The 27,577-nt window shown below is 38.5% G+C and overlaps 1 protein-coding gene across 2 annotated transcripts in view; it reads right to left on the minus strand.

Moving 5' to 3' along the window:
- The window catches only part of LOC121467315 (synaptosomal-associated protein 25), a 461,557-nt gene that overhangs the window by 57,994 nt on the left and 375,986 nt on the right, over positions 1-27,577 (minus strand). For both annotated transcript variants that reach the window (XM_041708700.1, XM_041708699.1), the window contains exon 7: positions 21,398-21,542. In XM_041708700.1, the coding sequence (XP_041564634.1) occupies positions 21,398-21,542 (145 nt within the window). The remainder of the gene's footprint in view (positions 1-21,397; positions 21,543-27,577) is intronic.

A 27,577-nucleotide genomic window follows, 5' to 3' on the forward strand; every position in this document is an offset into this window, starting at 1 on the left:
CCCAACAAAAAATAATCTTCATGCCGGAAGAAAAAACCGACGATGAGAAATATGACTTCGTTGCGCAAGCAAGCACCACGGAGATAGAGGACGAGTTAGCTGTAGAAGACTCCTGCAATTTTTTAGAATAAAATCCCTGCTTCCTTACATTACACGTTCGGTAGCAGGAAAAGAAATAAAACTATTAATCGACACAGGCACCTCTAAAAATTACATTACTCCACTCCCGGGGCTGAAAGGCATCGTGGCAGCGGATAAACCCTTCACAGTAAAGTTGATCCATGGCTTAACTAAAATAGATGAAAAAGATCTAGTTTCAAGGTTCAACGTAAAAACACCCTCTTTCATTCTTAACGACCTTAAAGATTTTAACAGCATTTTCGGACTCGACTTACTTAAACAAGTTAATGCGAAGCTCGATTTTACCAGAAATGTTCTGCACATTAGCAAAGGAAGTGAAAAGATCCAGTTTTCTAAAGCGGAAAACGTTAACTTCATAAAAATCGATGACGAGGACGTTCCTCTGGCAATTAAAGCCACCTTCTATAAAATGATTGTAAAAAATCATAAAGCCTTCGACGATCCGGACGAAGCGCTACCTTTCAACATAAGCACATTGGCAACGATTAAAACGGATGGGGATCCGTAATACTCTAAGTCATACCCGCGACCCATGGGTGTAACCGAATTCGTCAATGCAGAGGCTCAACAACTTCTTGCGGACGGCGTAATAAGGCCATCCAAGTCCCCATATAATAACCCTACCTGGTTTGTGGATAAAAAAGGAGCTGACCAAAATGGGGTTAAAAAGAAGCGATTGGTTATCGACTTCAGGAAACTCAACCAAAAAACCGTAGACGATAGATACCCGATCCCTACCATCTCGACAATACTGTCGAATATGGGCGAGTCGAAATATTTTAAGACACTCGACCTCGAGTCAGGCTTTCATCAGATAGAGCTGGAAAAAAAGGACAGGGAAAAGACAGCCTTTTCAATCAACAACGGCACATACGAATTCGGTAGACTTCCATTTGGACTTTAGAATGCCCCGAGCATTTTCCAGAGGGCTATCGACGATGTCCTTCGGGAAGGAATTTCAAATATATGCTATGTGTATGTCGATAACGTTATAATATTTTCCAAAACAAAAGAGGACCATGTTAGGGACGTGGATTGGGCCTTAACGAAACTCTTAGAGGCGGGCATGAAAGCGTCACAAGAAAAGTCAAAGTTATTTAAAAAAAGCGTCGAATACTTGGGATTCATAGTGTCTCAAACAGGGCTACGAACTACACCTGAGAAAATCAAAGCAATAAAACAATTCCCCCCGCCTAGAACGTTATACGAACTCAGATCTTTCCTGGGACTAGCAAGCTATTAAAGGTGTTTCATAAAAAACTTCGCGACTATCGCAAGACCCTTAACGAATATCCTAAAGGGAGAGAATGGTAAAACTAGCAAATATCAGTCGAGAAAAGTCGACATAAATATGACCAAGGAACAGAGAGAAACGTTTGACAGGCTGAGAGAGATCTTGGCATCAGAAGACGTTCTGCTATCATACCCGGACTTCAAAAAGCCATTTGACTTGACGACTGATGCGTCAGGCTCTGGATTGGAAGCAGTACTATCGCCCCATCACTATGATATTTCGTACAAAAACCCTAACGAGAAACTAAAACGCTGGAAGGGGATTATCGACGATCCCGGCGCAAAATTAGTTTATAAACCTGGCAATGAAAACCTTGTGGCAGACGCGCTGTCTCTCCAGAACATAAACGTCTTAGGAGACGAAATAGAATCAGATGTAGCAACTATACACAACGAACAGTCACTGACATACACCATAGACACGACGGACAGCCCAGTAAACTGTTTCCGGAACCAAATAGTAATTGGGGAAGGAAACAGCTTCTCTGTTGACACATTCATCTTGTTTAACACTTTACAAGATTTAGTTAATGCTGAGGTGGTAATCGCAATATATTGCTCCCTACCGATCTTGGCATTTATTCAACATCGACTAGTCGAATTGTTCCCTAGCACGTCATTCAAATATACGAAAAGCTTCGTGCAGGACATAACGGATACAACTGAGCAAAGGGAAATTGTCATAGTAGAACACAACAGGGCTATGACCGAGCAGCACAAGCAAATGTAAAGCAAATCTTTGAGGGACTATTTTTTCCCTAAATTGCTTCGATTAGCAACAGAAACAATTTTGAATTGCAAAACCATCCATCTAAGCAAGTGGTAGCAGAAACACCAATACCTTCTTTTGTGGGGGAAATTCTCCACATCGACATTTTTCAACCCTTTTTCTAACATGCATCGATAAATTTTTAAAATTCGCCACTATCGCACCGAGGGCCATAGTGGATGTAAAATCCCCTATACTACACATAATATATTTCTTCCCAAAAATCAAAACAATTAATTGCGATAACGAAAGATCTTTCAACTTCAAAACAAATAAATCGATACTCATGAATCATTTTAATATCACTATCGCCAACGCCCCGCCTCTACATAGCACCTCAAACGGTCAAGTAGAAAGGTTTCATAGCACCCTGGCGGAATGCCAGATAGCTTGAAGATAGAGGTTTGAAAATACGACCGAACTAATTCTTTTGGCAACAAATCAAATTTCACTCGGTAACCAACAAAAACCCATAGAGATTGTTCCTCAAAACCCGCGAATTTCGAAAGCAGAATTAGTAAGAGAATCCAACAGACTCAAGAAAAATCCCTTGACCAGGTAAACAAAGATATGACCCAAAAGGGCTATCAAGCTGATGAAAAAGTTTTCTTAAAGGCAAACAAACGCATAGGAAACAAGCTCTCGCCACTATGTTCGGAAAAATAATTGAAGCAGACCTGGGGACCACGGTCCAAATTGAGGGGAGCGTGGCCCACAAGGACAATCTACGGTAACCATCTTCGCGAGATTACTGAACCCCTTTTTCTATTATTTTTATATTTTTCTAGGTTAGGAAAATTCGTCTTAGTTTTTGTACTTACGGCTGTCAAGACGGACGCGACAGTAAAACTTAATGACTACACGAACGCAGACTATATCCCGATAGAAGACAACGAAATTGTCATCTGGGAGTCCTACGGATACCTACAGCACTCAACGAAAGTGACGACTTATGAAGACTACGCCGACCAGACGGAAACAATGACGAAGACATTTCAGACGATCACAGGACACCAGTCATAATGACAGACCTTACAAATATTCGCAAGTTGGTGACTACCTTAAAAATCCACCATAGAGCCGCTAGGAGTATTAACTTAATCGGGACAGCACTAAAAGTTATTGCCGGCACACCCGACTTTAACGATTGGGAGCAAATAAAATTCAATCAAGAACAATTAATTAGAACAAATGAAGGACAAACAGAATTAAATATCAAATTTCAGAAACGTCTAAATGAACTCACAAACTCAATGAATCAAATCCGTAAATTCGAAACAGATAAAGAAACCAACCTTTTGGAAATTATTCTAGCAAAAAATAGAATTGTAATCATGGATCTAGGAAACATTTTAATGGGCAACTCTGCAAAATTAAACATCGTAAGTCCAGCAATTTTGGATAGTTCCGATATTGGCGAATTCAAGGACAGGCAGCTTATTGACGTTAGTTTGATAGAATTGCCGGCACACCCGACTTTAACGATTGGGAGCAAATAAAATTCAATCAAGAACAATTAATTAGAACAAATGAAGGACAAACAGAATTAAATATCAAATTTCAGAAACGTCTAAATGAACTCACAAACTCAATGAATCAAATCCGTAAATTCGAAACAGATAAAGAAACCAACCTTTTGGAAATTATTCTAGCAAAAAATAGAATTGTAATCATGGATCTAGGAAACATTTTAATGGGCAACTCTGCAAAATTAAACATCGTAAGTCCAGCAATTTTGGATAGTTCCGATATTGGCGAATTCAAGGACAGGCAGCTTATTGACGTTAGTTTGATAGAATTATTAGAGGTATCTATTCAAAATTCTGAAGTTCTACATTTTCTCATTAAACTCCTTAGCCCTAAATTAATATGTAAGAAGGTAGCAGTCTATCCAGTTCAGCACCAGAAAAAAATCCTGGACTTTGAAGATGGGAGCCTTGTCGCCGAATGCCCAGCACGAAACCTTAACATCGGTCATTGCAAAACGACGGTCGGCGCCACCTTCTGCAGGGAGCTACAAAATGGCACCTGCGCCCAGCAAATAGTTTCTGGGGCTATTGCGCACTGCTCCACGCTCCCAGGTCACCTGGATCCGGTTACCATTGTGGATCATGGCACCCTCATCGTGAACGATGCCAACATGACCATAACCGACAACCAAGGGCGAGAGAAAAAAATATCCGGAACCACCTGGTAACCTATTCTGACAAGGTAGCCCTCAACGGAACGGAACGGAAAAAACTGCCGAGTAGCAGACCATATCCGGTGGCCTGCACACGCAGCAAAGAAACCACTGACCCGCGTTCCGGGTGCAAGTGCCCGGAGTAAGAACAGAGCACTCGCGGAGCTAGTGATCGCCACGGGCAGGGAGAAAACGCTGACCCGGCGCCTTGGCGACAGCGCTGCAACCAGGCAAAGGCCTCAAGCTGCAGTTGGATAGGTTCTTTAGTTTAGTCAAAAATTGTACTCCAGAGAATTAACTCTTCATAAAAATACCTATAAAAATACCTAATACGGGCGAATGGAAATAAATAAAAATATAAAATAAATACTTAACGGTTTTATAATTTATATAAACAGCGTAAAAAGAAATGAAGAATCTATCGACAAAAGGATCAAAATAATGACTCAGCAATCTGGACTTTCTCAAAACCTTTCAATGGAATATGAAATTGACAAACCAATTGTCCATATTGGCGACAAATCTTCAAAGAGCTCAGAGAGAGATTTCACAAGATCGGTCAAAATTTTTATAATCGGTTTAATTCCATCAGACACAAAAAAAAATTTTGATGTCTTTAACGTCCTTTTGAACTTTTTTTAATTGTTGTTTTAAATTTTTAAGTCTTTGAAGTTCTTGTGTTTTTGAGAAAGACTGTCAGGAACACACTCATTGAAAGACGTGATTAAAACGCTATACAAAGTTTCAGTGGCACTTTCCATTTCCATGCAATTGTATACGTTTTTCCAATTGTATTTGGAAATCAAGCAGCATAGCAAGTCACATGTACGGAAGCATCTCGTTTTAGTTTGAGAAACTTAATCAACTGCATTGTGGGATGATGTTAGTTGGCGATTATAAACGTTGAAGACAAAGGATCGATCTTCCTGGAAGATTACTGGAAGACGAAAATGTCTACCGTGACGTCCAGAAGCAGTTTAAGAATAATTAAATCCCTGTAGCACCTTTCAATTTAAAAACGAGTCGTCATCAAGGGACTTCATGTGTATACCTAGATTGCCGAAATTACTGCTAGACTTTAAGCCTTGGGGCACAATGCTCAGAATGTATAAAACCCCCCTGGTGTGAATGGCAAGGCGAGCCTAAGTTTATTCTTTGTTGTATCGGAACCATCTGTAAACAGCAAAGACGTTTATGTTATTCGCACAGTTGTTTATCAGGTGGTGACAGTGTTTTCAATGTCGAGAATTTGGGCATTCTAAAACTGCTTGCCGACTTTTGCCAAAGGTAGCCAGATGTGCTGGTGGCCATGAAACATTAGACAAGAAGAAGTGCCTGGTCACGAAAGAAGAGAAAGTGCGTTTATTGTGGTTCTTACCATAGTGCTTTCTCACGCTGATGTCCTCCCTATTTAGAGGCGATTGAGAGAGGGTTCATAACGCTTTGCGTTCCTGAGATACACATTTTACCAGCCGTTCTCTTTTCAGAATTTATGGTTATGCTGTGCACTCTGCCAACATTCCTGAAGACTAGCGGATGATGGTGCTACTGTTATCGCCAAGTCCTGCCTGAGCCCCACATTATCGGAGCCCCCCCTGCTAGCAGTTTCCATAAATTTTGTCATTGGGTTTGGCAGAATTTTTTTCTTTTTGATCTGTAAAGGATTAAGCCAGTCTACTCACCGGGTCTTGACGGTGTTTCAGGCTGTGTGCTTAGATACTGCACTGAGACACTGTGCAGACCACTAAATAACTCTATCCCTAAAAACTTTTGACTTCCCACTTGGAAGCAGTCATTTGTTATTTCCCTTTATCAAAGGGGAAATAAATCTAATACAAGCAATAACAGATGTTTCTCTAAGTTGTCCGCTATCTCCACGCTTTTTGTAAACGTTTTTACCCCCCACTGGCCACACAGGTCGATTATGTCCCCTTGCCAACACGGATTTATAAGTCGCAGGTCTACGGTGCCAAAGCTCTTGTAACTTACGTCTTTCGTTATAAATGGCTTCAGAAATTCAGACTGACGTTGTTTACTCTGATTTTAGTAAAGCGTTTGATTCCCAAAATCTCTCTAGCTGTTTTAGAGTTTTTAAGCGATCGTCTAAAACGGATTTTGAGTTATCTGAGTGGTAGGACTCAAGGGGTCCTCTTTAAAAGCTCTGTCTTTAAAGTATAGTGTTCTTTGTTCTGCTTTAATTTAATTATCTTTTATTCAGCTTTTCTTTCGAAAAGTGGCCGGTGCGGCCACGCTTTTTCGAATGCCTCGTTCTTCTTCGTTTGCGCGTTTTTTTAGGGATGCAAAACACATCGATACTTTTACAAACCAGTAAAAGTACACAAAATATATCCAGGGTTACACACATATTAAAATATAACTTAACTATAAAACTTAAAACTACTTTTGCCATGTTAATATTAAGAGTAATTGCTTACTTAGTTCTTATTACTACAATTCGGCCGTCCTGACTATGAGGATCTCCCGATACTCGCTGACTTACTTCTAGTAACAATGCTAATTTGGCCATATTTATTTATTTTATAATTGTCGTATTTTTTTTTCTGGCATATATCAGCTTGTAGTCGTATTTCGTTTAGGTCTTTGTGCAAAATTTCTTGACTTTCATCGATAAAATTTTCTCTTAAACTAGCAATATAACAACCCCTCTGCCTAACCCCAAACAACATTACACTGGGTATTGATTCAAACTTCGGTTTTTTGTGTTATTCATTGTAAAGTCTACTTTGTCTAAAACTTTGTGCCATGGTTGATTATTCTCTACGTCTGTTAACTTTGCTAATAGGAGCTAAATCTCTATTGACTCTTTCTACTTGCCCGTTAGATTGTGGCGAAGCTGTTGCTATTTTAACATGCCTTACATGTTTTGTTCAACAAACTCCTCAAATTCCTTTGACGTAAAACAGTTGCCTCGATCAGATATTATGTTTTTAGGTCTATTGTACGATCTGAAATAGTTTGTAACGCTTCTATTGCTTCCTTGGAACTAGTTGTTTTGGTTGGATATAATCTGGTGAATTTTGTACATGCGTCAATTAGTACTAGTATGTGCTTTTTATTCGTTTCCTTGCTATTTATCGGACCATAGTGATCAATATGAATGACTTCAAATCGACATGTACCCTTCGGAATAGGATGTAAAAAAACCTCAGTTTTACCTGTTTTATTAAAAAATGCTATACACTTTAGGCAGTTCTTAATGTGAATCTCAAATTTTTTCTTATACCTGGAAACCAATAACTCTTACTTATGAGGTCCGTTACGTTGTCAATTCCTACATGCCCCATTTCGTCATGGTATTTGTACAAAACATTTTTTTTCATTGACTGTGGAACACAAAACAGTAGCCTATCGTTACTTTTCTTATACACGACACCATTTCGTTGTTCATAGTGCTCATCCTCTTGATTTAATAAAATTTATTTAACTCTATTTATATTTTCATCTCTTCCTTGACATATAATTAGATTTTCTTCGAACGTATTTGTTTCAATTACAAGAATACTATTACTTCGATTCAGTGCGTCCACGTGTTGCATTCTTTTTCTCGATCTGTGCTCAAGCTCGTAGTCATAGTTTTGAAGGTCTAAAGCCCATCTTGATATACGGGGATTTATTTCTTTTTTATTTAAAGTTAGAGTTAACGAATTGCAATCAGTCATAATTTTGAATCTAATTCCTTGCACATAAACTCGAAATCTTTTTAATGCGTTTATTATTGCTAAAATTTCCAACTCGAAGCTGTGGTACCTTGACTCCACATCGGTTGTACGTTTCGAAAAATAAATGACAGGGTGAAATTTGTTATCCCTTTTCCTTTGTATTAATATTAAGCTTGCATTACAGTGCAACTCTGTCTCATCTCTTGGATCATATATTGCTAAAATTGGAGCTTCAATTAACTTTTCTTTAAGTATAGTGAACGCATCTAGTTCTTCTTTATTAAAAGCAAACTTCTTGTCTTTTCTGGTTAAATCGTAAAATGGCTTTGCAATAATAGAAAAATCGTTAATAAATCTTCTGAAATAAGAGCATAATCCTATAAAGCTTGAAACCTCGCTGACTTTTGGGGGCACTGGAAAAGACCTAATTGCTTCTAAATCTGTTTCGTTCGCTTGTATCCCATCTCCATTAACTGTATATCCCAGGTAATCAATGGATGATTGCAAGAATTCACATTAATCAAGTCTAAGTTTAAATTTGTTTTCAACTATACGTTTCAAAATTTCTTTTAAAATTTCGAAATGCTCATACAAACTCTCCGTCGCTATCATAATGTCATCAAGATAGATCACAACTTTTCCCGGTCGTACCATATCGGCAAATATCTTGTTAATAAATCTTTAGAATGTTGGTGTTGCATTCGTCAAGCCAAACGGCATTCTTTCAAACTGTCCTAGTGGCGTGGTAAAACACGTATACTTAACAGAATTATCATCCATGAACACATGTTGAAATCCGTTTTTCAAATCAAGTTTCGAAAAGAAATTTTTATTCGCTTACATTTTCAACAAGTCATCAATTAACGGAATCGCGTAATTATCTTTAAGAGTAACCTGATTAAGGGGACGGTAATCGACACACATTCTAAGTTCTCCTGTCTTTTTCTTTACAAGAACAATTGACGACACATATTCAGATTCACTTGGCCGTATATACCTACTGACTAAATTCTCGTCTAATATTTTTTGAACTTCGGACTTTTCTGCATAAGACAATCTTCGAGGGGGACACCGAAATGGTTTATCACTTTCAATTGTGATCTTCATAGTACACTTTATTTTAGGTTCCATCAGCGTCTTCATAACGGTTTTAAACAAACATTTAAACGTATTTCTAGTTTCTTGACTCACCTCCTTTCCTATCGTATAAGTAGTTTTGCCATCGCAAATAACAATTATATTAAGCCTGTCTCTATCAATGAATCCACATTGTAACTTTCTCCATTCATAACGATATTGTCTAGTCTGGTGTCAGCTTCGTCATCTATAGCTTCATCGGCCTGAACATTAATATTCGTTATAATTTCTAAATATTGCGCTACCTCGGGCTTGTTCGATTTCTCTACTCTTTTCTCTACATCTACCTGTTTCTCTACATTAAAATCTATTTTGGCATTGTTTCCAAGATTGCTCTGTACTTTTTTCTCTAAATCGACCTGTTTCTCTACATTGAAATATACTTTTTTTGATAATTCACTTTCGCACTTTCTCACTAAATGTATACCCACTGGATTAACAGAAAATTGGTTAGCATCGTTAACTATTTGTACGAGCTTAAAATTACTTAGATTTATAAAATCGCGTCCATTGAGTACCTTACAGATTCATCAGTTACAACCAGTAATTCAATCAATACGTTTTTATTTGAACTTTTAATTAGACAAACTGTTTTTCCAATTACATTTAGTTTACTTTCGTTTATTCGGAATTAAGTTTTATTTAACTTTTTCTTAAACGGTTTTCAAACTTGCGTCGCATTTCCAGGACGTTATCCTTGGTTCCAAAAATAATTTTTAGTTGTGCCAGACTCAAGTCGATACTCCCAGACAACAGTGATGGGCGAAATATTAGTCAAAAATTAGCCTTGCCCTTTAAGCGTGAGCAAATTAATGGACGCATGACGTCATCACTGTCTTTGAACACATCACGAACATTTTTTACCACCAGCAACCATTCGTTAACGTTGCCATCGCCGTTGAATTCTGGGAGTAGCTCTTTCACGGTGTTCAAGTTCATTTCTGGCTTGGAAAGACGGTCCACATTTTCGAAACATAAATTTTGCATCGCCTGTTCCATTCCCGCAGCGTTGCCACCCGATTCGGCCAGTATGTTGCTAGCTGGACTACGTTGAAAGCCAAAGGTTAAAGTGCTTGGCTGAACGCCGACGGTTGAAGCACTTGGTTGAACGCTGAAGGTTGAAGCACTTGGTTGAACGCCGAAGGTTTGTAACGAACAACGTTGAGCTGATGGTATTGCAAACTGTTAGCCCTGCACGCGTTTAAATCCGGCTCTAGCTCGTCAGCGAATGTCGTGGTGTTCTTGGGAGGCTGCAGCTTACGGGTGCTCTTAAATATCTTTAACAATTAATATGTATTGCGTGCAAACAGGCAACGAGTCAATATCGGCCGGAAAAGAGATAGCATATCAAACAGACAGACAGACAGAGATAGCACTTCTCACACCACACGCCCCTAGATGTAAATGGGGGTGTTATCAGCCCACCCTACCATGGCCAATGCTCTTCCAATAAAATACTGCATCAGGCCCCTTATAATAACTGATTCTACGACGGCTCTCGGGTTAGCATGGAGTTAAAAAGATGATTGTTTACTCAGACATTATAATAAGTGTTTATTCACTAAATACAAGAGGGAAAGATATTAACTTCATTTAAATTAAGATACTTTGTGTATACAGGTATTGTTTAAAACTAGCATGCATAATTCTTAATAAAACTTTAAATTTTCATTTTTTTCATTTTCATTTCAGTAACAAAAGGGTATTAAAATATATTTAAATCGAAAATAACAGATTTACTTTTCTACTTCACTGTTTTCTTTTTGTTTGTTTAATAAGAAATATTATCGTTATCATTCAGACAATTTATTTAGTATTTGGTTGCTTTTATATTTCAATGGTTTTTTTTTTTTTTGTATAGCGATAAATTTTTACTTGATCAATTAATTGCGTAATAAAATTTCGGATAACTCTCAAGACCGTTAAATTTGCCGAAGGGTATTAAATTGTCAAACTTGGCTCACCTGAGAAATCCCACTGATGAAAGCGCTTCCATATGTTGGTGGTGTTACTGAAAATTTGTAAACAATATGCAAGCCAAAGAAATTCGGCAATTACAACCTTATCGGCTCATACGTCTGCACATCTTTAACTGGTCCGAAACTTACATACACATCTCTAGAATTTTACATGTTCCTACTCTCCACCTATATTCGCACCTTTTTTAGTCTATTTATAACTAACGATAAAAGCTTTCGAACTTCTTGTTCTCTTCTTATGCACACCTACTGCTCTTTTTCTATTCACATTTCTTTTAACCTTTTAACTTATTTATATTTTTTTATTGATTTTAATTAGTAGAACTTAGCCTTATCTTATACGATTTTTATGTCTTCAACCGGTTATATGATTTTATTTGGCAACTTCAAATTTACTTCATTTTATCTGTGTAAAAATCTGGGTTTGCTTTTACTTTTGTGTTTACATTAAGGTTTGCATTTACTTTTATATGTACTCAGCTTTGCGATCACTTGTATACATGCATTTCTTTGTTTACTTTTATATTTGCATTTAGTTTGCGTTTACATTTATATACGCATTTTGCTTTGCGTCTACCTTTGGGCACTATTCTGACTTAGTTTTAGACACTTCACTATGGGAAATGCTGGGATTTAATTACTGTAGGCCATAGCTGCAGATTATGAGAGCACAGACGGGTTTAGGAACACTTGTTGGTATGCAATTTAATTAAGTCGACAGACGCATGATACCAAAAAAAATGCACTGAAAACTTATTGCGGCATGCTGCTGGCGCTGGTTATGTTGAGTTCCTGATGGCGTTTCCTTCTCCTCGCTGCTCCGGGGTTTAGACGAAGACGTGGACGAACTGAACTTCCTTTTGGGGCAGAAATGACTGACGATATGATCGCCGGAGGTACTCGGCGACGAAAGGGCATGTAAGAACGCCGTCCCCTCTGACAAATAAAACGCATGAATGAGGGCATGTTCACTTGCACCGGTTATAGGTTATGACTTACCCGTGAGGGTGTGGTAACTAACCGTTTTGGCCAGAATCTGGCCAAGAATTGGTTCACTGCCACTGTAATACCGTATGCCTTATGGCTTGATCGGCCACAACCTCTTTACTTTTAGTTGTATTATCGCTTGTACTTTAGTTGTATTATCGCTGTTCTTTTGCCAGCTATACAACCGCTCAGGTCGAGACTCAGATTAAGAAGAAATCATGAGGTTTTCGAGGGCGGATATTACAAGATGGGTTACAACCGGGATTAGAGCTGGGCTATCGCTAAAAACGTTAACGCTAATGCAGTCCTACCTATTGACGATTAATCTTCCCCTCTTAAGGTTGCCCTTTACAGCCGATACCGCCCGCTAGGTGGCGCAAGTAAACATACGATATGTGGTTCTATACTCCACTACAACACTCCCCCGCTAAAATCAGACTTGGGGGTAAACCCAACAAGGCTGATCCCGCCAAGACTATTGGCGCAAATCTTTTGCATGGTAGCGTCCAACGAGTTTACCATGAAGGTCCTCAATGTCGTAGTATGAATTTCCTAGCTTCTGACGCACACGTGATTTATTTTCAATTCTAGAGTTATTAAGAAAAGAAGATTTGTTGCTACTAATTTTAAGATTTCTAACTCTCTGATGCCATCCACCTAAAGGAACATCATCAGGACTTTTCAGGACAGTTCCTAATGGAACTTATAAGTGCTCGTTTTCGGTGTTTGTTGACTGTGTCTTCTGAACACACCGAGAACGAGTGACTTGGGTGTTCTGCTGAAGGTTTTTTTGGCATCTTTGGCACGATGGCTTGTACGTGTTGCGTGCGCCACATCCATAGCAAAACACTTTTCGAGGAGCAGTGCAGTCTTGGTACCTGTGACCTTCCTTTCTACAGTTCCAGTAAATTAAAGATATTGCTTCAACTGCACCATCATCGTCTTCGAATAACTCTGATTCACAAACTTTATGCTGGTCCTCTAACAGTTCTGAGACATGGCTTTTAAACAGAGAATCCTTTTTATATACTTGATTCCGCTTTACTTCATCAAGGAAACATTCTCGTCCTCTACATATTTCGCGAAGTTTTGAGATTGTTTCCGTAGGAATATTTAAGATTTCGTGTCTTATTTCTGCTCTCAGATTGCGCCTTAGAATCTCTATCAAGGCTTTTTCATTCAAAGGGCAATCTAGGCTATCAGTCAACTGAACTATAGCATCATAAAACGAATCGAAATTCTCTTTTTCTTTTTGTTTTCGATCTCTAATCAATTCTCGAATATCTACATCTGTCCTAGTATCCCTGAATTGACGACGAAGTGCGCCGCACAGTTCGCTCCACTTTACGGATTGCGCTGATTTATGATACCGCCAGTAAAAGTCACTTGCCTTACACTCAAACAATGCACTTGCGTTGCTACACATTACATCGAATTTTGAATCAAGTGTTTGACCGGTTAGAGCTTGTACCCTGTATATAAAATTATCTACGCTTATGCCGCCTGTGTCTCCGCTAAAACGGAGTTTCCATCCATTCATTATATGTGCCACCTTATCTGGCCTGTGAAAAAGTTCTGTGACTGTTGATCTAGGTGAAATGTTAGCCTGAGAAAGATTTTGTCCTGCATTCGATTGCCTTGCATCTATGCCAAAAAGCTGATCAAGTGAGGACCCTAAATCGGTAGCGCAATGAAGTGTCGGTTGGGGGATTCTGGCCGCTAGATTGGATTGTATCATGTTTGACATTTTTTCTGATAATTGCGTAAGCAACTCGTGTTGCATAGATTTTACTGCATCTAACACCATACTTTGTAGGTCCTCGCCCCCACGCTCTCGACTCTGATTTTCTTTCTCCATAACTTCTGATCCCTGACTTTCGCCCTCTGCTTGTGAACTTAAAAGTTTTCTCGACTCTGATTTTCTTTCTCCATAACTTCTGATCCCTGACTTTCGCCCTCTGCTTGTGAACTTAAAAGTTTTTGACTTCTTGTTTTTTGTGCGATAAAACTATCTGATCTTGTAGTAAGTTCTCCAGAACCAGCAGCTTTACAGGTTGGGCAGGTTTTCTTGCTCTTCAAATGTGTGCTTATACACTTTCTATGAAACCCGTGCCCGCATTTTGTCTTGTATAAATCTTTTTCAAGAATGCGCGAATTGCATAAGACACAAAAATCAGACGATTTTCCGGCTTCTTCGCTATCTGAATGGTCTACTCCCATAGTTTATTAATTTCCCGCTTAGACAACAGTTGGCTGGTTTTGTAAATCAAATATTAAAATGAAACGTAACTAGCTAAAGAAAAATTCGGAAAAATCGAAAATATAAGATCATAAGCAACTAGCTTATGCTATTACGAAAATTTATGACGGAAAAACAATTAACTCCATGCATAACCAAGAGCTCATCGACGAAGCTCTAATTAAAAATGATGTGAGAAGTTCTTAAGAAAAATGGAGAAAAAGATAAAGCTGAGAATGAATGCACAACAAGAGAATACTGGCTATTTTGATCACTTGACCTTTATGTGAAGCGTGGCCAACCTAAACTACTAATAGTTCTTTTTAGGATTGTAGTTTCAAGCACTTCACACTCTGCCTGAAATAAAATTCCCTGGTAACAATTGCTCAAAGCCCTAATTTCCTAACCTGCGGCCAGGCTTTTGCTTCTTAGCATTAGCTCTGTCATCCTGCAGTGCCGAATTACTAGACTTTAGCTTAATTACCTATGCATCGCTGCGTCAAGTATGGTTAGCCAAAATAATTAGATAATTGTAATTGACCAAAATCCAAAGCACTTGACCATTGTGGTTTAACACAAATAAAGGAGACAGCTGCATCAAAACTTTCTTCGTGGTGTGTTTTTACTATTTCTGAAAATATAAGCACTGCATTCTAATGCGATAGAAAGTTTAGTATAGTATTTGTATGCTATTTAGTGGGTTTTACTGTACAGTAAGGCCCCACGTTGGGCGCCAAATTATTCAGATGTTATTTATTATTATTCCTGTAACGAACAACGTTGAGCTGATGGTATTGCAAACTGTTAGCCCTGCACGCGTTTAAATCCGGCCCTAGCTCGTCAGCGAATGTCGTGGTGTTCTTGGGAGGCTGCAGCTTACGGGTGCTCTTAAATATCTTTAACAATTAATATGTATTGTGTGCAAACAGGCAACGAGCCAATATCGGCCGGAAAAGAGATAGCATATCAAACAGACAGACAGACAGAGATAGCACTTCTCACACTACACGCCCCTAGATGTAAATGGGGTGTTATCAGCCCACCCTACCATGGCCAATGCTCTTCCAATAAAATACTGCATCAAGCCCCTTATAATAACTGATTCTACGACGGCTCTCGGGTTAGCATGGAGTTAAAAAGATGATTGTTTACTCAGACATTATAATAAGTGTTTATTCACTAAATATAAGAGGGAAAGATATTAACTTCATTTAAATTAAGATATTTTGTGTATACAGGAATTGTTTAAAACTAGCATGCATAATTCTTAATAAAACTTTAAATTTTCATTTTTTTCATTTTTATTTCAGTAACAAAAGGGTATTAAAATATATTTAAATCGAAAATAACAGATTTACTTTTCTACTTCACTGTTTTCTTTTTGTTTATTTAATAAGAAATATTATCGTTATCATTCAGACAATTTATTTAGTATTTGGTTGCTTTTATATTTCAATGGTTTTTTTTTTTTTTGTATAGCGATAAATTTTTACTTGATCAATTAATTGCGTAATAAAATTTCGGATAACTCTCAAGACCGTTAAATTTGCCGAAGGGTATTAAATTGTCAAACTTGGCTCACCTGAGAAATCCCACTGATGAAAGCGCTTCCATATGTTGGTGGTGTTACTGAAAATTTGTAAACAATATGCAAGCCAAAGAAATTCGGCAATTACAACCTTATGGCTCATACGTCTGCACATCTTTAACTGGTCCGAAACTTACATACACATCTCTAGAATTTTACATGTTCCTACTCTCCACCTATATTCGCACCTTTTTTAGTCTATTTATAACTAACGATAAAAGCTTTCGAACTTCTTGTTCTCTTCTTATGCACACCTACTGCTCTTTTTCTATTCACATTTCTTTTAACCTTTTAACTTGTTTATATTTTTTTATTGATTTTAATTAGTAGAACTTAGCCTTATCTTATTCGATTTTTATGTCTTCAACCGGTTATATGTTTTTATTTGGCAACTTCAAATTTACTTCATTTTATCTGTGTAAAAATCTGGGTTTGCTTTTACTTTTGTGTTTACATTAAGGTTTGCATTTACTTTTATATGTACTCAGCTTTGCGATCACTTGTATACATGCATTTCTTTGTTTACTTTTATATTTGCATTTAGTTTGCGTTTACATTTATATACGCATTTTGCTTTGCGTCTACCTTTGGGCACTATTCTGACTTAGTTTTAGACACTTCACTATGGGAAATACTGGGATTTAATTACTGTAGGCCATAGCTGCAGATTATGAGAGCACAGACGGGTTTAGAAACACTTGTTGGTATGCAATTTAATTAAGTCGACAGACGCATGATACCAAAAAAAATGCACTGAAAACTTATTGCGGCATGCTGCTGGCGCTGGTTATGTTGAGTTCCTGATGGCGTTTCCTTCTCCTCGCTGCTCCGGGGTTTAGACGAAGACGTGGACGAACTGAACTTCCTTTTGGGGCAGAAATGACTGACGATATGATCGCCGGAGGTACTCGGCGACGAAAGGGCATGTAAGAACGCCGTCCCCTCTGACAAATAAAACGCATGAATGAGGGCATGTTCACTTGCACCGGTTATAGGTTATGACTTACCCGTGAGGGTGTGGTAACTAACCGTTTTGGCCAGAATCTGGCCAAGAATTGGTTCACTGCCACTGTAATACCGTATGCCTTATGGCTTGATCGGCCACAACCTCTTTACTTTTAGTTGTATTATCGCTTGTACTTTAGTTGTATTATCGCTGTTCTTTTGCCAGCTATACAACCGCTCAGGTCGAGACTCAGATTAAGAAGAAATCATGAGGTTTTCGAGGGCGGATATTACAAGATGGGTTACACCGGGATTAGAGCTGGGCTATCGCTAAAAACGTTAACGCTAATGCAGTCCTACCTATTGACGATTAATCTTCCCCTCTTAAGGTTGCCCTTTACAGCCGATACCGCCCGCTAGGTGGCGCAACTAAACATACTATATGTGGTTCTATACTCCACTACAGGTTGAAGTACTTGGTTGAATGTCGACGGTTGAAGTACTTGGTTGAACGCCGAAGGTTGAAGTACTCGGTTGAACGCCGGTTCCTGGAAGTTGAACGCCGTTTCCTGAAGGTTGAACGCCACCACGATCAACTGTCTCGACAAGTTAAAGTTCGTTGCCGAAAACGTCTTCATCTTCTTCTTCGCTTTGTTCTTCGTTGTTGTTGTTGGCTGCATTGGCGAAAGCCATCTCGCCGTCTTGTTCTTCGTTGTTGTTGTTGGCTGCATTGGCGACAGCCATCTCAACACCAATTTCGCATTCACCTATCGTAGACTCCACCTTTTCGTAGTACAACTCCGGATCAATTTCAGACGGTAGTACAGCACTTAACTGCTTAATTAGTGCGGCTTTGTTTTCCTTTGTGGGCATGCCAAGTTTTTCACAGAAACTTTTGATTTCCATTAATTTTAGTTCGCCGAGATTAATGCGTGAAGCCATGTTAACAGATATTTTCCTATTCCAATATAACTTGGTTAGGTTCAGTTACCACTTCTGAATTATAGTATTCTTTGTTCTGCTTTAATTTAATTATCTTTTATTCAGCTTTTCCTTCGATCGCACCGGCCACGCTTTTTCGAATGCCTCGCTCTTTTTCGTCCGTGCGTTTTTTTAGGGATGCAAAACACATCGATACTTTTACAAACCAGGGATAGCACACACAGAATATATCCAGGGTTACACACACATTAAAATATAACTTAGCTATATAACTTAAAACTACTTTAGCCATGTTTATATTAAGAGTAATTGCTTAAGTTACGTAAGGAAAAGTATGCTATGCTTGCAACGAAGCGAAATTTCCCTCTGTTCAGAATTACAAACGGATCTTATTGCACGCTGCAGCTCCTGCTAGAAGTATTCCTATTCCACCACCAGTACACCAAGACTTCGAAACCAGAAATGACTGCCTTTGCCAGGAAGGGTCATGCACTCCCCAGCGTCTGGAAGAGAGCAAAACTTACCATTGACATTACAAGATTGAAGATTGCTGTGTCAGAGCTAAGAAAAGTCCTTAGTCCGGCCAAGTCTGAATTCTTTCTGCACAAACTCAGAGCCGTTGATCCTATTCAGAATCACGAATTTGCGCTGTGGAAACACGCCCGCAACCTAAAAGGTTTTCCCTTAAACGTAAGGGTGGCCCAAAGTAATTCCGAGATTGCTAAAGTATTTGGAAATGATCTGGAGAACCGCTTTTCTCCATAGCAACAAGCCAAGAAGTCAAAGCAACGATTTCTAGATAAGGAGTCCCTGTTGGCCGTCCTATTGATGTGCGTGCAAAAACTAGACGTCAAGTAAAGCTACCATGGACGCAATTGACGGCAAGGTTGGCTCTGCCAAACTCAGTCATTACGCAGATCTGTCATCTATTTAATGCCTCCTTGAACCTTGGTCCGTTCGTCTGTATCCCGACGTGTCCCTTCTTTTTTTAAATGAATTCGATTGTTGGGTTTCTCGGTGGAAGATTGCACTGAACATTGACCAAACGCAGCATGCCACACAAGGTCTTCCGCAAATGATGGGGCGGGACAAGCATGGAGACAAGTTGACCTATCTTGTTGTTACCCTAGACCGTCGCCCTTGTTGGAAGGGACAAATTGAACTAAGTACCGTCTGGATAGACGTCTTGCAACACCATTGAATGTCGGAGTCTCCGCAGATGGCACCCGGCGAACCTGTTGATTTTTGGCCGTGATACACTCAGGTGACTCCTATAAAAGCAACTGGTGATTGACAAAAAAAAAAAAACTATGAACTGCACCAGAAACAGAATGCCTTCTACCCGAATTCTTGGGATTTCTGGCTCACCCGTTCATAACAAACATGAAATCAAAGACCATCCTTGTGAGGCGTGTTAAATATAGGCAAATATATCTGGGCTTATTATAAACAAATAATTGGTTATTCGATTTTCGAACGTACCGCCCAGAAGTTAGACTCTAACGTTACCTGTGTGACACGAAGTGCCCTCCTGCTAGAAAATATTTATTTAATGTTTTCATGTTCCATTCGCGGAAAGCAAAGTGCTCCAACATGCTGCGTCACCATTGACGGTTACGGCGGCATATTTTTCGGGCCAATAACCACATACCGCATCAAACAGCCACTCGTTGTGAATGCATTGTCTTCTTCAAGACCACTTGCGGGTTTTTGGAGGCCCAAGTGCGGCAAGTGCTTATTGACATAAACACCGAGGTGAAAATGAGATTTTTCTAACAACATCATTTTTTGATACAAATTCTCATCTTTCTCCAAACGATCTTCGGCACATTTCTTTAAACCGCAAACCCTTAATAAATATTTGCCATATTGGCAATGCTGTCAAAGTCGAAACAAATGGGCAACCCTGTAGGTGTACTTAACATGTGTAGGAGGTGGTAGAAGTAGTGTGACTCTTTATTTATACAAAACATTGAGGAAGTTTTATTACAAATGTAGAATTAAATTATTTTAAATATATATTAATAGACATAGAAATTAGGATATTAAAAAGTCTCTCATCAAAATGTTGTTTTGGTACTCGAGTGCCTGGCTGATGTGGTTGTAGAGTTTCGACTAACATTGCCCGTCTAGCGCGTTGCATACTTCCTGCGCTTTTAGCTGAGCCTTTCCAAAATGCAGCATAAGGATCACTCGTATGAAGTTTAAAAATTTTCCTGTTTCCTCAAATTGTAATCGGTCACACAGTGTTGCTGGCTGACACATTTGCCATGAAGCTAAGTAAAAGGATATTTCTTCCGTCCAAGAAAATGGTGCGGATTTTCTCCTCACTGAAATCGTCGCTGAAGTAATTACTAGCACCTAGGTCATATTCAAGGTCCGTTTAAGTCAACCGAGTCGCGTTTTTCCTTTATTCCGTTTTGAACTGACTCCATCTTTAAGAGGACACTTGTCGTCTATTGAGGCCATTGTGATCGGTCGCCTAACTGTAATCTTTCTCTATAGGTCTGCGCAAGCGTGTCCGATTCTACGACCGTTGCTCTCGTTCGTCATGGCATGGAACATGACAGCCTTTGCTCGGTTATGCTGAAAACTTTTTGAATATAACTGTAGTGTAATTCAGCTGTAAGGTATCGCATTCAAGGTATAACATTCTATTCGGGGTAAATCTGGGTAGACGATGCCCCAGACCTTTCCGCTGTAGCAAAACATAGACCGCTTTGATGCACTAAGGAAATTGTACTTGCTCTTCATTGGAACCTCATTTTTAATCAACAGCAATTTCCATGTGCAATTTATAGCCAGTTCTGCGTCTCTGAGTTCCTCCTATAAATGGTGATTGAATCCAGACTCCCAGATATTTATAGGACCTGGCAATTTCTAGCTCACTCGTTTTCTGATAGCCCCAACCAGTGCTTTCTGAAAATAAGAACTTGCTGTCCCTACAACAGTCAGTATTTGTGCAGAGCGCTAATCGTTGTTTCCAGTTCGGCGGGTGAATCCGCTAGTGTCACAATATCATCTGCGTGTAACAGCGCCTTAATCGCGAACCCGCCTTATTGAATGCCGCAAGGCAGATGTTCAGTAATGTTGCTTAAAAATAGGAAAAGATTAGAGGGGTTGGTAGGCATTCTTGTTTAAAACTAGATTCAGTGGTAAACCAATAACTGATTATCGGCCGAATTCACTAGTAGATTTTTCCTCCAAGTTCTGAAAGTTATGTAGGCCAGATCAATATCTGATCTTGCTCCCGATTAAAACTTTTACATAAAAAAAATGGTTTTCCTGTTTAAGTTGCATTTTTAACTGACTGTTATGTGAGCAGAATAATCCGTCGGTAAGGGAAACAGCGTTGCACTAAAACTGAACTTACGACTCCCAGCTGTGTGGGAAAGGTTTAGATAAAACTACATTACAATGCGAAAAAAACAAAACTCCTAGAACTATCAGCAAGCCTTTTTAATATTAATAAGGTATAAATCTCTTTACCTTTTTTTAATTAGTTATAAGCTTACCTTTCGATTAATTCTGTCAATTTGACGGTTTTGGTTTTCCAATTCAGAGCCCATATCCAATGCCATGTTACGGAGATTGCCAATCATTGTGTTTACTTGACCCATATTTTCCTCCATTTCATCCTCTCTAGCATCATTTGTTATTCTAAAAAGATAAATATTTGATAAGTAATAATAAATGTTTTTATACACCTTTGATTGCATTAATTACAAAAGCGTTGGGCCGCACAGGCAGTAAGACATTTTCAGTGTTTATATTTAGTTAGGCTCAAGTGAATGCAAATCCGCTACAAGTGCTAAAACTGCTTCCTTGTAGGATTTGATTTACAGGTCATAAATTAGGGCTCCAGATATAATTATATATTAAGTTCTTAGAATCTTGAACTTTATATTGATCAGTGATCGTCTGAATATTCTGGCAAGAGCCGGATAAAAAAGGTGTGTTTTAAATACATTATTGATTACATTTATTTCAAAATTATTGCAATAAAAAATTAGTGGATATTGATCTGATCTTCCTCCAAACGATCTTCGGTACATTTCTTTAAACCGCAAACCTTTAATAAATATTTGCCATATTGGCAATGCTGTCAAAGTCGATACAAATGGTAGTTTAAAAAGCAACCGCTAGATGGGCAACCCTGTAGGTGTACGTAACATTTGTAGGCAGTGGTAGCTGTATGATTCTTTATTTATACAAACCATTGAGGAAGTTTCATTACAAATGTAAAATTAAATTGACTTAAATATATATTTATAGACATAAAAATTAGGATATTAAAAAGTCTTTCATCAAAATGTTGTTTTGGTACTCGAGTGCCTGACTGATATAGTTGCAGAGTTTCGAGTAACAATGCCCTTCTAGCGCGTTGTATACTTCCTGCGCTTTTAGCTGAGCTTTTTCAAAATGCAGAAGGAGGATCACTCGTATGAAGTGTACAAATTTTCCTGCTTTCTCAATTTGGAATAAAGTGTAAAAATTTTTCTGCTTCCTCAAATTGGAATCGGTCAGTGTCAGTGCTGCTGGCGTGGAAGGATATTTCCTCCGACCATGAAAATGGTGCGGAACTGCTCCTCACTGAAAACTTCGCTGAAGTAATTACTAGCGCCTAGGTCATATTCAAGTACCGTATAAGTCAACCGACTCGCGTTTTTCCCTAATTCCGTTTTGAACTGACTTATATTGATTTCGTCCATCTTTAAGAGGACACTTGTCGTCTATTGAGGCCATTGTGATCGGTCGCCTAACTGTAATCTTTCTCTATAGGTCTCCGAAATCGTGTCCCGTTGCTCTCACAATCTCATAAATTATGGCTCAATATATATTTACATAGTCAGCTCTTAGAATTTTGAACTTTATATTGATCAGTGTTCGTCTGAATATTCTGGCAAGAGCCGGATAAAAAAGATGTGTTTTAATTACAATATTGATTACATTTATTTCAAAATTATTCCAATACCAAACTAGTGGATTCTATTCGGGCGATATATGTTTTGTATTTGAAGATTAAAAAATTTAAATTTTAAATTTATTTATTATTTATTGAAACATTTTTAATATAAATTTGTATTATATTTATATATTTTTTTAATTGTTGAGCAACCCGTTAGATATGGCTATGGCTGATAATTGCCTTCGTATACATAAATAAATATCTTATTCCTTTAATTCTAACTTGTGGATTTTTAAATATATAATACATTTTGATAATCAATTTCATGCATATGGCTAAATAATGTCGCGTCGATTTGGTTGCAAACAATCTTTGTGATTTCGTTAACTTCTCCAATGTATGACAAAGCTTTCCCGAACTTCTAGCTAAATACTGTTGTAATTCTGGCGTTGCTATGTGTATAAAACCGCATCGATCTGACCAAATTTAAATCCTTAGATCCGATGCGTCCCCGTTCGCAATATTAAGTTTTATTTCCTGTTTGTTTTTTTATAGCAATTACATTAAATTGATTTACCTCAATAATACATACGCTTCGTCTCTTTCTACGCTTTTTCTTGAATGACCGAAAGTAGGCATCAATTACATTCAGTGTGACCATACGGTTTGCAAAATACTAAATACTATTTAAATCGAAAACTATCAACAACTTAAACAAACTATTCAACGTTATTTTTCAAAATTAACTTATTCTCTACAACATCCCCCAGCCGTGAATCTAATGCTTCCAAGATGCACTGGCATTTAGTTTCGCCAGCATACAAGTCGGGCGGCGAAAAGATCCAGAAGCGATGTGTACAGTAGCTGAGCGAACCTGGCCGTTGCTGCTCTTTATAGTTGAGCTGATCCTTAATAATTTTCACTGCGAGCGATGAACGGCACCATCGTATATGATAAAAACGTATCCTACTTCAAGAGGCGGCACGGGCTAAGCCATTTCGTTCGCTTGAATAAATCTGCGAGGTACTCATTGAGCCTTTTACGCCAGAATGAGTACGTCAGCTGTTGTACGACGCGGCAATCCTTTTTGGTGGGCTGAAAACCTTTGTCCTGTGGGCTTGGAGTTTGGGGGTAATTAGCAGTACCTAAATGAAACTGATTAGACGTTATCGGGTCGTCTGCTGGGCTGTTCAGAGCAATATGCGTGAGGTCGAGCATTTACTATATTTCCAGCATTGCACATAAGTCTGTACAACACGTCATCCCTTAGGCTCCTGTATTACCACACGCCTTAATCTCTTTCACCAAGCCTTCCCATCATCATCCTTGGTGTGGGCTGAAATGACAATTGAACAACCATTCATCGGCAATCTTTCAATGATCAAGTTACTTACAATGATAAGGTTACGAACAAGAGCTAACACCAAAATTAATCGCTGTTTATGCATCAGAACATTCCAAATATCTTCTGTGTGATCACATCCTTGACGAGACTCACCGAATCGCAAACACCCCGTCGCCGAATATACCATTAAGGCTCTTGAAATGGAAAAGACTTTTTAAGACGACGAGCTGTGGACTTCAATTTTATCTCGTGGTCCTTACAGCTTTATTCTGAGACGAAACCGTTCATTATTATGGCGTTGACTGCTTCCGTTAAAGATGTTTCGTTCTCAAGAAAATGTATATTATATATTTATTATATTCTTTTTTCTCCAAAGTATACATTGTGATGGTCGATCTTGCTTTCGTATCATAGCTTAATGAAACATTTCAGGTTTGTCTGCGCATACACCTATCTTTCTCTGTCAAATTTAATTAGAAGTGCGCCTATTGATTGACATATATCGGGTCCACTCATAAGATTCGAATTTAAGGATACTCTGCAGACGCGTCGAACACAATCCTTAACTTCCCTGGATTGTTTGGATTTGGAACTCAGAAGTGGGGAAGGTACCATTCATTTTCGAATGTTTTTTGTTCAATCATGTTGTTTTTTTTGACATAGCCCTTGTTTTCGTATGCTTCCACTAGACTACAATATTTTCCGTAGAACTCTGGATCCAATTTAAATTTTCTTTCCAATGCTAAAAATCGTTGTTAAGCCATTTTCTTACGATCAGGCAGAATAACCTTGTCTGTCTTCCAAAGTAATCCAGTTCCCAATCTTTGCTTTCCTTAATAACGGCTGCCTGCATCTCTTCGTTTCTCGACGCTCAATATGTTGCTTGAAAGGGCGTGCATCCATCTCTGAATTTTTTATATAGTCTTGCACCAGTTTCTCTAATTGATCGTCTTCATATATTACAAATAGTTTTACTCCTTTTGTAGTAGATTAGTCTGATTCTTCAGAGCCCAACCCAACTTCGTTTTGGCTACTTCGTGTCCAGTCCATCCTGATGATCTTAATTCCTTGGGCACTATCAGGTATACGTTGTCTTAGTAATTAGTAATTTTGTTTTTATTTTACCTCGACTGGAATTTTTTCATATAACGATATTTGTCACGCAACTTGAAAACGTTTACAGTCTGCATGGGTTGCCGTAGGTCCTCCACCGTTGGTACTCCGAGTGTATTATTAATCATTTCGCCGCTGCTTCCAGATAATACAACGTTGATCCGGTTTGACAATTCTGTTGTTCTTCTTTCTCCGAACCATTGCAATGTTAAACATTGCCTTGGTTCATGTAATTCTACCGCTTCGGTTAAAGATTCGTTCATAAGCGATACGGCGGAACCTTTGTTCCAGCTCACTTCTCTGCCATTGGCATGTTGGCATACTGGTATTATTTTTAACAGGATTTTTGAGCTCGTTATGTGAGCTGCTGAAAATACTGTGTTTTCCTTGTCAAGGAAGGAGTCTGTGAAAGCGTTTCTTGCATCCTTCCGAATCGCATTGATTAGGTGTTCTGCAAGTTACGCTGCGTTCTCCATGTCTCCGGCAGTTAAAACAGAGTTGGGCATCTCTCACGCGCTGCCATTTCCAACTGGGCAAAAGAGTCACATCCATGAGTTCCCTTACAGGCGAGACATTCCTTTTCGACGCCGAGTCCGACTTCGTTAGTGTGAAAAAATTTGCTCCTTGGCTTAAGGCTGCGTGATCGCCGACCGAGCAAACCTCTTGAATATCTTCGGCTAGTCCTTTCAGACAAAGACTCAAATGTTGGATTGATCTTTCATCTCCTAACGGCTTGGAATAACGTGCCCATGCTAATCCATGCTGAACAGGCAACTTGGGAACTATTTCTTCCATTAAAGTTGGATTTCTCAATTGTTGTTGAGCGCCAATCGCTTGTAAAAACGCTGCCAAATTTTGCACTTTATTTTTGAAATTAACTTAGACACATTAAACTGAACGTTTGATTTTCATGAAACTTTTTGGATTTTTGGGTTTACACAAAAAAAAAAAATTGTTCCGGTTTTAAAAATTTTTAAAAACTTCAGCAATTACTGCTTGAAAATATTTCCTTGTTATAAAAAAAACTTAACATAATTTAGGTGACATTTTATTGTTTTGTTTTAATTGATGTTTTGAAAGTGCTTTGAACCAGCTACAGATTTCTTATTCATAATAAAAGGAAAATTGGTTTAATTTAAACGTGATAAAATAAAAGTGACAACATTAAAAAAGATTTTAGTAACACGTGTTTTTCGGAGCTCGCACAGTGATTTCCAATAAAAAAAATTCCACATTGGATTGGCGACCTCAGTCTGATCTTCGTTGACAGGATTTTTAACCATAGTTGGTACATCCTCCTTGTTTTCATTTTTGTCTTCGCGCTCCTTAATTACTTAATTATTTGGAATTTCGTTCCAGAAAGTTCGACTTGCTAGAGCGAAACGACAGTACATACATCGCATGCTGAAATGACCTGCAAATTGCCCAATAGTTACAAAATTACTGCACGCAATTACTCAGATATCCAAACAATGTTTATAATTTCTTTGGTGCGATCCGCACTTTAGAAGTGTACGTAAACGACTGCCTCAATGAGGGCCAGAATGCTCTCCGCTCTCAGCAACGCTCGCAGTGTCAGGCTACCACATCCCTCCAATAATTTTCAGCTTCAAGTTCTTCTGCGCATCTGAAATCGATTCGACTTGAGGTAGTGGTGGTGGCTATGTTCCAAGTGACAACTGTTGAGAAGTTTCGATGTCCAAACTATAACCCCCTGAGATCTTTTTAAAATGACTTATATTTCTGTAATACGTTTTACCTCCTCCCGATATCTTTTCTACGCTTCAATCTATCTGAATTACCCCATAGACTGTTGTATTAAAATTAGGAATTAAATTGTTAGGAAAAATCACGTTCTTTAGAACTACTTTATCTCCCAGTTGTACATATTTTAGGTTTCGTGGCTCTTCTAGTTTTGTCTGCCACCTCTTTTCCCTTTTCCTTATTAATAAAATCCCTGACTCTCTCTTCAGATTCTCCAACTTTCCCTACTATATCCTGAATATAAGCTCAACGGTGGCGAGCCCGTAGTATCATGGGGAGTTACATTGTATATTAATATGAATTTTTGAATCTCATATATATATAATTTTTATCATTCACATGTGCTATTTTCAACCGCTTTACTAACGACCTGTTCATATTTTCTAACTCGCCATTAGCTTGAGGCCAATGTGGAGGGGTTGTAATGAGGTCAATTCCTTTCGTCTCACAATATTTTTTTAACTCTACACTTACATATTGTCTGCCATTGTCTGTTCTTAACTTTTTTCGATACCCCAATCTACTAAACATTTTGGACATCTCTTCAATTCGATCCTATTGATT

This window comes from Drosophila elegans, unplaced genomic scaffold, assembly GCF_018152505.1.
Source record: "Drosophila elegans isolate 14027-0461.03 unplaced genomic scaffold, ASM1815250v1 contig_37, whole genome shotgun sequence".
Classification (NCBI taxonomy): domain Eukaryota; kingdom Metazoa; phylum Arthropoda; class Insecta; order Diptera; family Drosophilidae; genus Drosophila; species Drosophila elegans.